Below are 13,659 nucleotides of genomic sequence, written 5' to 3'. Positions count from 1 at the left end.
TGACGTAACATGCAGTAAAATGGACATTCTACCACACTATACTGCAATGTGTGGTAACTGCTGCAATGCAGCATGTTCAAAATAGGGTCAGGCACAATTTTTTCATTCTGCATCATGTTCTGCCAGCCCATTAAGATGCGCTGGGTCAAAGCAGCTTCTTTTAAAAGTGTCAAACCCACATTATTAAAAACCATCAGTAAATGCTGCATTACATGTTGTGCATACTCGGTCACTAAGATACATTTAATGTTTCTGCAAAAAAAAAAAACCTGGCTGATCGTTGTTCTGTCTCCCCCTTCTGTCCACGTCCCCACTGCAGATGGGGATTTTGCAAAGTGGTGTTGGCAGCTTGTGCACATGCTCTTTTCAGCGCGTTTCTATGCACTGAGCATTTCCCTCCCTATCACATCTGAGCAGCCAATGTGATTATAGAGTCACACATGTGGGCGTATACACAATAAATGACAGCCCACTTCCTCCCTCCTTCTCCTCCATGCCAACTAAACACAGTGGGGATGGGATATTACATTTCAATTTCACCTCCCTGTTATTTTAAGACACAGGCTGGATGGGTGCGACAGCCTGTGATTGGCAGGAATATGCCCACACCACGTTCTTGCCCAAAAAAATTAAAGGATTTGATTTCAAACATATATTTGTATGACAATTTAAAACAGTTTATTGGTATTAATCATTTTTACTCTGTATTCCAAAGTCTGTTTTTTTTTGCACATGTGAACAGCAGCAGAGGGCCAGAAGCTCCTCCTGCTTATGTTTCCCTGCAGACAGACTGGGAAAGAGTTGGATCGTGCAACAGTTGTATATCGATTAGCAAAAAAAGGTACTTAGATGTTTGTTTTTAAATCAATTACAGTGCCATCATCCACATATAGAAAGAGAAGGGATAACGTAATAAAAAAAAAAAAAAAGTGCGTTTAGAATTACGTTAATATGAAATAGGCCCACAGGACACAGGGGTATCTTTGGTTGTATAAATAAAAACCAAGAGCCATAAAAGATTCTTGTACTTGCCATAAAATCAACCCCCATATGACCCCATATAAACCCTCCTCTACCCAGTATGCCTTAGCTTTTTGAGAAACAGTACCAAGTATCAGCAAAATACAGAGGCATAGATGGAAAAAATATTTTATGGCAAGTACATAAATCCAAAATTAGTTTTGTCCCTTGAGGGACAGTCGATATTCAAAAACAGTCAAGAGAAGGGTGGATAACAGTCCCCGATAGACCCCTACAAATTTGATAATGGCTTGCAACACAGAGGAACCTTAAGGAACAATGCCTGAATCTGAAAAAGATGAAGTGAGGCCATAGTAGGAACTGAAATGACCAAGGGGAGGCCACAGATCAACTTGGTACTTTAGACCAAGAAAGATTTCACCACCAAGAGTAATGAGACTACCTGAAGAATATTGAGGGAAGGGGGGTTACCGCTCCAGGTGGGTCCGGTTTGTAATTATCCTCCGCTCAGAAGCGACAGGTGCTGACAGTGCGTGTAGAAAAAATAAAAGAATGTCTTTGGACAGCAGCACTCCAAAAAAATATTGCCTTGATTAAGCACCAAATATTAGTGTGAAACGCGTCAGCTGTGTGTTTTAGTTTTGCTGTGGCCTGCAAGTTTTTGTTTTACTAAATAAAAGGCAATATTTTATTCGGCTGTCCAAAGACATTCTTTTATTTCTGAATAATATTGAGCCTGAGCCAGCAAAAGGCTGAGGGAACCAATCAGCAGTCCACCAAAACAGATGGAACACCACATTTTACCTGGAAGTAAACTAGACCAACAAGATATAGTCAACAGAAAAACACCATTGGGAAAAGTCGCAGACAACATGCCTCCTGAGGGAGTCCTGGGTGTTCAAAACAGATTCATAAGAAAATAACAGCCAAGCAACATGGGAAGGCCCAAGCTTTATATTCCAAACCCTTAAAAGTCTGGGGAAAGGAGGTTCCATGATGGGAAAAGAAGAGATTTAGTCAGATGATCAATTTTGCAGCAAGATATCAACAGGACATGAGAGCCCCCACAGAATAATATCCCAACAGACAGCAACTGGTAGATAAACCCATGTGTACCAACCTCAAAGTCAAACTGATTGCAGAGGGAGAAAGGCACCTGTACAAGGGTAGGCAGGGATGAGGGATAACACCAGAAAAACAGGATAAGCAGGGACCTATCCACCTAAACACCTGGAAGTGTCTCTGGGCTCTGACAAACTCTGCAAACCTGCCTAACCTTGGTCCGAAAAACATGGTTCTAATAATCATCTGACTCGTCCTGTTGATTTGAAGCATCCCCATCCAAGGAGCAAGGGGCAGGAAGAAAAGTCACCCGATTAGGACAGAAATTAGGAAGCAATCTCAAGGAACTTCAATAGCAGGCAAAATAGTCACAGATGGAGGATCTCCCAGTGGTCAGATCCCATGAAGGCCTCTGGTCGTACTCCATGCCCTACAGGGGATATTTGCAGCAGGATATCTGCAGAGAATTCAGGGAAGCACAAGGCCGTTGAGTGAATACTTCCTTCCATACGGGGGATGAGGAGCAGAACACCAACTCTATATCTCTAAAAAGGTAGTCAAGCGTAGGACACACAGCATCATCTAGTGTTAGAAGCAGGCTACTTGACCCATCACAGAAAAAAGATCCCAAACTTTCCTGAGGTATAGGTCCCTACAATGATGTCTGACAGAGACCAGGTTAGAATACAGACTTATAGGATACCCTGGCATAGGGGGAACTAGACTGAAGCCTGAGGAATGGGACATAACAGCAAGCCAAGTTCCCCAGGGCAGAGAAAAAAAACTGATGGGCTGCACCAGGACTTCTTGGTCAAAAGAGACCATCTGGATTTCTCACCCCAAATCCAGGCTCCCAGGCAGAGAGGAGGTGGCTAAAAATGATAGAGTGGATGATAAAACGGGGAAATTAGAATGGGAGAGTATTCAACAAGCTACAAGCAATGAAAGAGGAAGGTGGGAAAATATTCCTGACGGGGGGGGGGGGGGGGGGCGACAATGACCCACATGAATTGGACTACTTTAGTGAGGATTTGAGTTGAACAACCTCCTGACCCAGTTACCACGCTAGAGAACTGTGAAGCACTCAAATCAAAGCTTACTGGCTTAAGGTCCATCAAAAGGGTTTGGACTACAAGAATCTACAAAAGATTTTCGGGAAGATCACCTGAATGTTCTACATTTGGGATGCCAGGAAAGAAAAAGGCACTACAGTGGATGTAGGATCCAGTGCTTAAAAAAACACTATAGGTGCCTCCAGAGGACACAGACGTGTAGGAAGTCCCTGCCAACCTTGCAGGTCAGGGGGTCCTTTAGGAGTCATGGAAAACTGAAGTGTACTGAGTACAATGAGGGGTTCAATAGCATCTGAGGATAAGGAACTTCCCTAATAGGAGGAACGCAAGTCCATGTGGGGTTACAAGTCAAGTAAGAGGTCCCAGGGTGCAGAGAATCCAGGTAGAGCTGTAAGATGCACTGCTCTGCGCAAAAAAAAAAAAAAATGGTCAGGGCAGTAAAAAGATGCCAGACACGATTTCCCCTGTGGGATACAAGGAGTGAACAGAGTACCGGAGGGCACACTATCCAAAAGACCCATCCAGATGTGCAAACTACTCTAAACTTGTAGAAGTAGCCTACACTCCCATCAGTGGGAGGTGTTTTGTGCACCCGTCACCTTAATGCAGAAGGCAGAGGGATTAGCTGGCTTCTAGATTTGAGCTTTAGGTACGGAGTGGTAGGTAGTCTTTGGATGATTAGGTGTACTTGATTTTGATGAAGGGTGAGATTCTTCCATCTTTTTAAAAGAACTCCCATATTGAGGCAGGTACACATTCTGGGCACCCGTGGTGTTGTCACTGATGGTCTCAAGAGCAGTTCGAGAAATTACATCCCTCAAGGGGTAACCAAGTCAGATGCTCAATGGATGCCTCATCAGCATCCCAAGTACATAACCAGAATGCTCTATGCATTTGAACAGATATTAGTCCCATGTGAGTCACAAGCTTGTACCAAGCCGTCACAACTAAAGCACGTGGCCCAGAGATTTATTGAAATGGAGCCCTACCCCAGTGATAGAGGTATCCCATTTGAGAGAATCCAACCATTCTGACACAGTTTGACACTTAAAGTCACCAGTCACTCTAGTCCATTTAAATTGGTATCTATGGAGAAAATGAATCTGAAGTTCCAAGAAGGGAAGCACACCCAAAACCCATTTGGTGGTAGCCTGTTAATGTAGCTCAGTGGTGCATGGTGGGATTTGACCACCAATTAAGAAATTCCTTCTCAAAAAGGTAAAGGTTCTGACACTCAGGTGGGGCTCAGACACCTTAAGGATGTTTCCAGTCCTTAAGAGTGACCCAAATAGCAGGTGTTGTGAGAAGGTCTGAAAACGACTTGTAGATCTGAGTCAACTGTAGGAGACGGTGGTGCCTCAAAAAGTCACCCTACAGATAGAAGACCACTGGGATTCAGAATCAGATGGTTACAGGGGCTAACTTGGATTTAAGGGCTCAAGAGGGTCCAAAAGAATCTGCAGCAGGTGGAACCTTAGCCTGATTAGAACCTCTATGGGCAGAGTACCTCATTATCAGAGCACAGTTAGAAGTCTTAAATGGGTATCTGTGCAGAGATGAGGGCGGCCTCGGCCTCACCTGATGAAGCGGAGGTAGACTGATGAGGCTGACTCCATGACATTGGTTGTCCCCTGATCTGATTACAGGCATCAGTTCCTTCTGGGGATGCCAGGTAGGCACTCTCATAACCACTAGGGGGAATGGGCTGAGGCCACCCATGGAACAGGTTTGTCCTCTTCTGTGTCTTAGGGAACGCATGCTGTGTCCGCACAGCAGTAAAACTAAGCCCAATAAGAGACGAGGCCTCAAGCACCCACAAACCGGGGAAGCTGGTGCAGATAAAGCTCTCAGGCAGCCAGAGGTGACCAAGGCACTGTAGGCAAGCAGTGGAATCAGACCATAGATCTGCTTCAGGAGCAGAAGCAATATAATGCTTCTTCCAGGCTAAATGGTAGGAAAAATTACAGAGCACACATGCATAACACGCCACCCAGCAGATTTAGTCAGTGCTCGATTTCTCAGCATTAACAGTTTTCATCTTAAGACTAGTGATGGCACGGAAGTTAAAACCATACCCAATGGTGCAAATAGTGAGGTAGCTCTTGATGTTTCAGCCTAACTGGATTTTGTTTTCAGAAACCTGGTCAAATCTGATGCTTTTTCATGGCTCTGGACCTGGAAAGCATTTCACGACTAACTAAAAGTACATGAAGATCTGAACACTAGTAAAAACGAAGGCATACTGGAAAGAGGAGGGGTTATATGGGGGCCCAACCTCCTGTAAGGCGACAGTGTAACCTGACTGTTTATTAATTCTTGTATCCTTCGATGGACAAGAAAAATATGCTTTAAGAAATTCAGCATTGCAAGCCAGCAGTATAACTTAAAGTGACACTAAACTATACTTGCAAAATCAAATAATCACTGCAGCATAGTTACACAATAAATACCGGTAGGTTTCTTAAATTGAGCCCAATCTCCTCAAATCGTTTTAATTTTTGCAATATTTCTTCGCTTCCTAATGGTGGCTCCATTGCCCTCACTTCCTGTCTGTGGGTAAGAGCAGTGCCTGTATGTTACAGTTACATGCACCATTCCGCTTAAACTAATAATCTCATATGTCTTTGCGCCAGCTGATTACACTTGTTGGCGCTGGTCGGTCTATTCTACTAATTACGAACACTTAGGACCGGCATCGAATGTGACTTCCAAGCTGAAGTTATTGGGTGGTGCTGTGTGGGCTGAGATTCAGCAATGGGAATTTTCTCTGCTTTAACACACAGGAGCTGGATGTGTTGGAATGCAACCATATAGTCCTTATCAGGTGTGAACATCTGAAGGTGGCTACGTTCCCACATACAGTGCTTTTATGTAAACTAGCTACCGTGAGAAAGGAAGTTGAAGGTAGGTCTTTTTGAGGGTGGCTACTTTCAAACCCGAAAGTAGGTCTAAAGGATTTGATATCAGATGTAGAAGTTACCAGAAGCTCTGCTTCCAGTACAGGTATGGGATTTAAATTACATTAATTTATTTGATTCAGTGTCACTAAGCAATCAATCAGCTAGCTTGCTTTTTCTCTTAGGAGCCACATCTAAAATGCAGACTCCTGAGGAACAGGAAAATAGCCCCAGGTCTTGTACATATGGGTGGGGTTTAATCATGACTGGTAAATGCAAATCCAATGATAATCATCATTAGAAAGGACTTGGCAAGCTCTGAACAACATTAATAAAACTTTAAAGTGCCATTCATGTGTAATCGGGATGTGTGGAATACCTGCCCCTTGGCCCCTCTGCAAGTCCTATATACTCACCTGTCATCTAAAGAGATATCATCCACGAAGCATCTTGGGGGGGGGGAATCTGTGCAGTGCTCCAATTATTGCGCCACCAGAGCATGCAATACAAAAACGCTATAGGATTGGAGAGTGTAGTGTGCATAAAAAAATAAAAAAAAATAAAGTGGATTTGCAGCTTCAAGGACAATACCACTTTATTTCAAACAAGCGAGTAAAAGACTGTCAGAAGAATCTGAGGCTATAATACAGTACAATGTACGTTTAATGTTTTCCCAAGGTAAGCCTTTTCTGAAAAAAAAATATTTGGGATGCTTCTTCTGAAAATGCTAGTTGTTTGGCTGTCACCCTCACCCGCTAGTTAAGTTACTAGTCTAGTAATTAAAACCTGCCAACCTGTGCAAATTACTGCAACGCAACAATGTGAATATGGCATTCCTGTTAAAATTAGTTTTTAATCTTAAAATGGCTAATTGTTTTATTAAAGAACCCCAGCTGTATAAAATAAAAATAAAGGAGCACACACATACAACAAAGAATTAGATTTTGATTAGATTTTGGGATGGTGTCTAAACAAAATTCATAACATAATGCACTAAATATAGTACTCATCATTCAAATTATGCAATGCCATGCAAATTAGTTGATCTGTGCCGTTTTTGTAGAAATGCTACTTACATGGCCCAAAATAAACCAGTAGCCGATTTTGATGGCTAGAAGCACCTCCGCCACCTTTTCTCTCACAGATATGACACCATTTCTAAATCGCTCTATGAAATTCAATAAATTGTACTTTCAGGAATGATATTTTAGTAGCAGCTTGTAGGCCACCACGACTTTTGGCTTGTAGGCCAAACATGATTTTAAAAGTGTAGCAAGGCTCAAGAATACAAATTTTATATATTGAAGCTTACCAGTCCTTAGATGAGGTTGTTGCATTACCTTTGTCCCCTCATTTACTTTCATCTCGTGATCCTGCCAGTACACGCTTCCTGTCCTCACTGTATTCTATAGAGCAGGATTGTCCCCCTAGGACAGGATGTTTAGAACACTAAAAAGGAGTGTACAGGATATAACAAGCGCATTGGATTTCTGGCAGGATCAGAGTATTTTTGCACTTGCCAAACAGGTATAACAAAACCCTTTCAATAGTACATTTACCAGACCAAAAGGAAAAAAAGGTTTTTTTTTTGTTAGGTTTTACATACACTTTAAGCAAACATGTAGACACTTAAATGGATACTAAACATAACTAATAAAAGAAAACCAAGATACATGATTGATCCATTCCAGCGCTCCTTTGCATACACAGACGATCAGGTTGTCAGTCCACATCACATAAATGCATATTCCACACTGCCACATTTTCACAAAGAATACATTTAATAAAATTATTTCACAGTGTCAGTGGTACAAGTCAAGCCATTTCAGGTCTTTTAAGGCAGTTCAAGCAGCAAGGTTGGAAAATGGATGAGCAGCTACAGAAGTGCGATTGAGTTTACACTTGCCACATTACAGCTTCATCAGCCTGGCGATTTGATCCCTCCTTTTGCGATCGCCTACCCAGGATTTGCTCTTTGTACGACATTTTAGAAGTTCTTCTCTGTAATCTTGGTGATGCATAGGGCAGTATCCCTGAGGCTCACACAATGCCTATGAGGAAAAAAAAAAAATCTGTTTATTCCTTTAAATTCTGCTACAAGGCACAAACAGGAAGTCCCTGAGTGGGTTACTTTAATACCGTATATACTCAAGTATAAGCCGACCCAAATATAAGCAGAGGCACCCAATTTTACCACAGAAAAAAATGGGAAAACGTATTGACACGAGTATAAGCCTAGGATACACAATGCCCACCTGCAGCCTCACTGTGCCCATTTGCAGCCTCACCTTGTTTACGGTCTCCCGCTGTGTCATGCAAAGTGCTTAAAAACTCAGCTTATACTCACGTATATACGGTACTTTCATTCATTGACTCAACAACAAGTATGTAGATGAAGACTTCAGACTTTTCTAATCTACATATGTGTTCTAGGTCAATGGTCCAACACTTATTAAAAAAAAAAAAAAAACACACAAACACACACAGCCATACTAGAGGATACTGTATGCCTATGAGCCAATTACCTAATATTTTTAATGTGTCAGCCAAGCATGCCCCTAAATTACAGGCTGTACCGTCAAAATGGCCACAGCGATTGTGAAGCTCCAGCATTTCTAGATATCCGGAAAAAGTCTCCCCGAAGTAGACTTTCCAGTATCTGCCACGTGCCAAGATATTCGGTTATATTAGGTTTGAGTGGATTGACCCTTTACTCCACATTTCCCTTCCCACAGTTTCATGTCCTGAAGACCTAAAACAAGATGAGAAAAAACATCTACACAAAAAGTGAGGGGAAATTTCCATTCACCACCACTTCCAACAGAAATTGTAAAAATATAGACTTCATCTCAAGGTTTGTCCCAATGACAACTGCTACAGATGCAAAAGAGGAACAACTCTCCCCACTGGCACAAGGACAGCAAAACGAAACAGACAATGGTTGCAAAACCTTCCCCATCAAATCCAAAATTAATGTTCCATCATATTAAAAATTGATATAGGCATCCCCAGAAGACACAAATCATATAATATAAGACATAAGAGACAGATGCTAAACAGCAGCAACAAAGATATGAAGTCCTACCTTGTATTCTGGGAAAAAGTCTTTGTAACCCCCTTTAAGCAGATACACTTCTGGATAATTAAGACTTGGATATTCATTCCTGGCCCGATCTTCCTCTCTTAAAAAACGGCACCTTTAATGGAAGACACTTGTATGACTAAAGGGAGTTATAGGATAAAAAGGACAAAATACAAACATTTTATCAAAGCTACCTTTCACAAAGCGTATATTCAAACACCTGAATAAAGCTGGAGATATTTACTGGTGCACCTTAAATAGGTCATAAAAATGGGCGAAAATACTAGCCCTTAGACTAAATGCAGTCATTCTTTTGAAAAACAGCCTTCATATGCCATGGAAGCCACTGTCCATAAACATCTACAGAACACAGGATTATAAACACAATAGGCAATAACCCATATTCAAGTTCTTTGGCATGCCATGACACTGCTAAGACATTTTATTCCGACAAATGCCCTTTTCTTCAGGCATACCTCAGAAGCTTTGGTATAAGGTTTAGGAAACGTATCTCAGTACAAGATGTTTGGAACAACCTACCTGCCAAGTTCCTTCAAAAACTGTGTGCAAGTGAACCAAGAAAAATTGATGCCGTTTTGCAGGCAAAATGTTGTCACCAAATATTGGATTTGATTTTCTCTTCTGTTTATGTACTTTCCATTTTGTTAATTGATAAAGATACACTATTAACATTTCTATTTCTGAAAGCAGTCTTAATTTACAGTATATTTTTTATACCTGCCTAAAACATTTGCACAGTACTGTAAGTGGACACGCACACTTTTTCCCCCTGCTTTTTTGTTTTGTTAAGGTGATCACATAACTTCTGTTCTCAGCTACATAAGTGGCTTAGAGAGGTGGAGGGGTCAGCGGGAGGAAGAGAAACAGCAGAACACTGATCTCCCAATTGAAAGGCTGTGCAGGGGGCGTTGGCTTAAAGCGATTGAAAAAAAAAAAAAAAAAAAAGGAAGAGACTTTACAGAGGGCAGCCAACGATCCTTCTCATGTGTCGCCTTTCGGCTCTCCTGGCACCTCCCTCCTGTTGAGTGCGCCCCCCCCCCCCCCGAGCCACAGCTCAGACATGGAGCCATGGCCCAGCCCAACCCCAGCTAACTCCAAAATTAAAGATGGGTGGGCTGCAAGGGGTACAAGAATGAGCTAAAGCCACAGACTGAACTATCCCATGTACTCCCTCATACCAAACAATAGAGTATGCTCCACACTACTTTCTGCTGAAGCAGTTACATTATGAAAATCCAGAGATGAACTCTGGAGGGCAGAGAAGTCCGCTTACAATTCCCAAGAATTACATACAGACTGACTATGGAGCTAATGGCCATCAGTGACAAGGTCCCTATTGACCGTCAGTACATGAAAATGTAAGACATGACCAACAAAAGAATACTCTGTGACCCACTGCAGAGCAGGGGTTATTGCCCATCCTTGATTAAGTCTCTTGTACCAAGATAGCACAACCAAGATATTACCGGCCAAGGGTTTTTTCATTGACCCAATGCAGAGCAGAAGGGGTTAAGGGCGGGCCATTACTAGGTCAAAATAAAAATATTTCAGGGTTTAGGGGATGCAGGAGGTGAGTTTTTTAGTGCCAGTTCACACTAGAGCGACATGAAAGTCGGCACGACTTTGAGGCGCCTCCAGGACAGGCAACTTTGCCAGTGGCCAATCAAACAATCAGCTCTGTGGGAGGAAGGGGTTTGCCTGAGAAAACTATTTTTTCTTCCTGTAAAGTTGCTTTAGTAAAAACACTGATCCGATTTTGGAAGAGACTTCCATTTAAATCAATGGGTACAAGTCGCCTAGAAGTAGTACAGGAACTTTTCTGAAGTCAGAGTGACTCCAGTAGTGTGCATTAGGACGGCTCTCATTCACTTTAATGCAATTTTTATGTCGGGTGACACAAGTCTGATCCCAAGCCTCGGTAGTGTGAACGGGCACTTAGGCTGCAGGCATTTGTTTATTTATGTGTACATGTTAAATGCACAGTGAAAAACAAAATACTTTATTTTACACAATAAAAGTGTTTGTTTAAGGTACTCACATTTTTGGACCTCTTTCTGAGGAGAACTCACAATGAAACACCAAAATAATGCGCTTTTGTTCCACAGATGGAACTAGAGGTTGATTTAGAAAATAAGCCAACATGTCTTCTGCTCGGTGGAGGTTTAATGCATCCTTAAATGGTCGGAAGAAAGAAAAAGAAATAAAAGACTGTACTGAATGCTGCTTTTGACCTTTCACAAACTTCTATGAGCTTTTATTATTTGGTGCTACAGCACCAAAGTTTTCCTCCAGTGCCAATGTGCATTGGTTTCAGTTATTAGATTTCCAATCACCAATTCAGTACTTTTCACTAAAGCTACTTTGTTCCTGCTCAGTAATAACAAAACCTAGCAGAGTTGGCCTAGACCACTGACATTAAAACATAGAGACTTGCACTAAGGCAATCGTAAAAACCGCTCTAGGAGTGAAGATGGACTGCCAGGTTGCTGTTAAAGTGGAGTTCCAGTCCCCCAAACACTTTAAAGACTGCTCTGCATTTATCCAAACATGTGCATTAACATTTACAACATGTCATCTGTGTTGCACTTTTATTTTCTTTAAAAATAGTTTTTTACTTGTAGAACTCGGAAACAGGAAGGTTTCATTTTAGTTGTCTTTAAAGCATCTGAAGCCCTCCTGTCTTCATTTCCGGGATTTCTGTGCAGCTGGCTACCCAGCATGCACCCCCCGATCTCACGCATGCGCAGTAATGCCGCTGCGTGGCTCTCCTTCCTGACAAGTTGCCAGGATACTGTGCCCGCATTCAGCAATCTGTGCTCGCATTCCACAATTTTTTTTTTTTAAGGCCACCTATTCACTGGTCCGAACAGATCCTCCCGGCAGAAGCAGTGCTTAGAAAATGGTGCCTAACTCCTCCCGTTCACTTCATTTTCTGTCATCAAATAACGCAAGATTTTGTCAGTAGGCGATTCGAAAAGACTCCTGAGATACATGACGCTGCTATCCCAGGAACCCTTGCAAATCACCTAGTGAAGTAATCGCCTAGGTGGGGACTAACGGAAGTGCAGGATAAAGAAGAAAATAAAAGGTCATTTCCATTTAGAAATACAAAAAACAAACTTGCATTGGAAAAAAAGGACAAGATAAGGGGATACCATTCAGAGAAAGTGCATAAAATGGGTGGAACTCCGCTTTAAGTGGCAGTTTTCTTGAATGTGCCATGGATCCTTCCTAGATACTACTACTATAACTATTACTACTTTTCAGAATACCCAAGGTCACCTTACAATTGGATGATTCATCGAGAGCTGCGGCTCTTAGCTTATGTGTTGCGTTTCCTTGCTAGATTCAATATTGCTCTGACCCTTAGACCCCTTTCACATTGAGGAGTTTTTCAGGCAGTACAGCGCTAAAAAATAGCGCTGCTATCCCGCCTGAAAAACTCCTTCACTGCAGACTCAATGTAAAAGCCCGAGGGCTTTCACACTGAGGCGATGCGCTGGCGGGAGACAAAAAAATCTCCTGTCAGCATCATCTTTGGAGCGTTGAGAGGAGCGGCATGTATACTGCTCCTTCCCATTGAAAACAATGGGAAACCGCGGCAATACCGCCCGCAATGCGCCTCTATAGAGGCGCATTGCGGGCGGTATTAACCCTTTATCGGCCGCTAGCGGGGGTTAATACCGCACCGCTAGCGGCTGATTCCCGCGGCAATCCCGACGTTATAGCGCCGCTATTTTTAGCGGCGTTATACCGCCACCGCGGCTCCCGCTCCAGTCTGAAAGGGGCCGTAGTTGCCATTTGTGCTTATGGTTGGCAATCACAAATCTGCTACCACCTCTTAACTGCCATTTTAACCCCCATAGTGGACATGAACATTAACATTACCTAGCAGTCTATTGTGCTTGGAAGTGTGCCTAGGGCAGTTGATATTTTTATTGTGGTAGCAGAGATAAAGCATCCAATAGAGGACAATGGGGTTGATTCACGAAGAGTTAAATAACAGCGAATAAAATGCAGTAAAACACTGTGTGTGGTAAATCAGTTGTGAAAAGTTCAATTCACCAAGAACTTACTGTTAAATACCAAATGCAGTATTTGTTCGATTTAGCAGCAATTACTTAATTTAATGCAGTAATTTACCGCATTGAGCTGGTTGCCAAGGAGCAGACTGGGATTTGTCAAAAAAATAGCTTGGGGGACGGGGACCTTTGACAAATCGCTGGTGGCTAAGCAGGGGTCGTTTTGGCTATGGGACAGGAAGTGATGGGGCACAGATTGGGGGGGAAAAAAAAAAAAAAAAAAAAAAAAGCTTACAGGGTAGGCTCGCTCACTCAATCCAAAATAAGTTTTGCCTATAGTTTTACTTTAATGGTTTACCCAGAGAACAGCTATAAAAAAGGTCATGGCTGGTCACAGGAAAAAAACACCTCCAATTTAAAACAGACATTTTTAAATAACAGATTGGTCACACTTTAGTACATTCTGAACTTCAATGGCTCACCTGAATATGGCCCCCTTCGTATTCATAAGGATATCGGCA

The 13,659-nt window shown here is 42.3% G+C and overlaps 1 protein-coding gene across 3 annotated transcripts in view; it reads right to left on the bottom strand.

Moving 5' to 3' along the window:
- Positions 1 to 7,079: 7,079 nt before the first annotated feature.
- Positions 7,080 to 13,659, bottom strand: part of CDC25C (cell division cycle 25C) — a 41,193-nt gene continuing 34,613 nt past the window's right edge. For all 3 annotated transcript variants that reach the window (XM_040344357.1, XM_040344358.1, XM_040344359.1), the window contains 4 exons: positions 13,621 to 13,659; positions 11,155 to 11,288; positions 9,099 to 9,210; positions 7,080 to 8,064 (listed from right to left, as the gene is read on the bottom strand). The exon at positions 13,621 to 13,659 is cut by the window's right edge and continues 60 nt beyond it. In XM_040344357.1, coding sequence (XP_040200291.1) covers positions 7,924 to 8,064; positions 9,099 to 9,210; positions 11,155 to 11,288; positions 13,621 to 13,659 — 426 coding nt within the window. In that variant the 3' untranslated portion in view covers positions 7,080 to 7,923. The remainder of the gene's footprint in view (positions 8,065 to 9,098; positions 9,211 to 11,154; positions 11,289 to 13,620) is intronic.

Source organism: Rana temporaria, chromosome 3 (genome assembly GCF_905171775.1).
Source record: "Rana temporaria chromosome 3, aRanTem1.1, whole genome shotgun sequence".
Classification (NCBI taxonomy): domain Eukaryota; kingdom Metazoa; phylum Chordata; class Amphibia; order Anura; family Ranidae; genus Rana; species Rana temporaria.
This window is presented reverse-complemented; position numbering and strand designations above follow the sequence as displayed.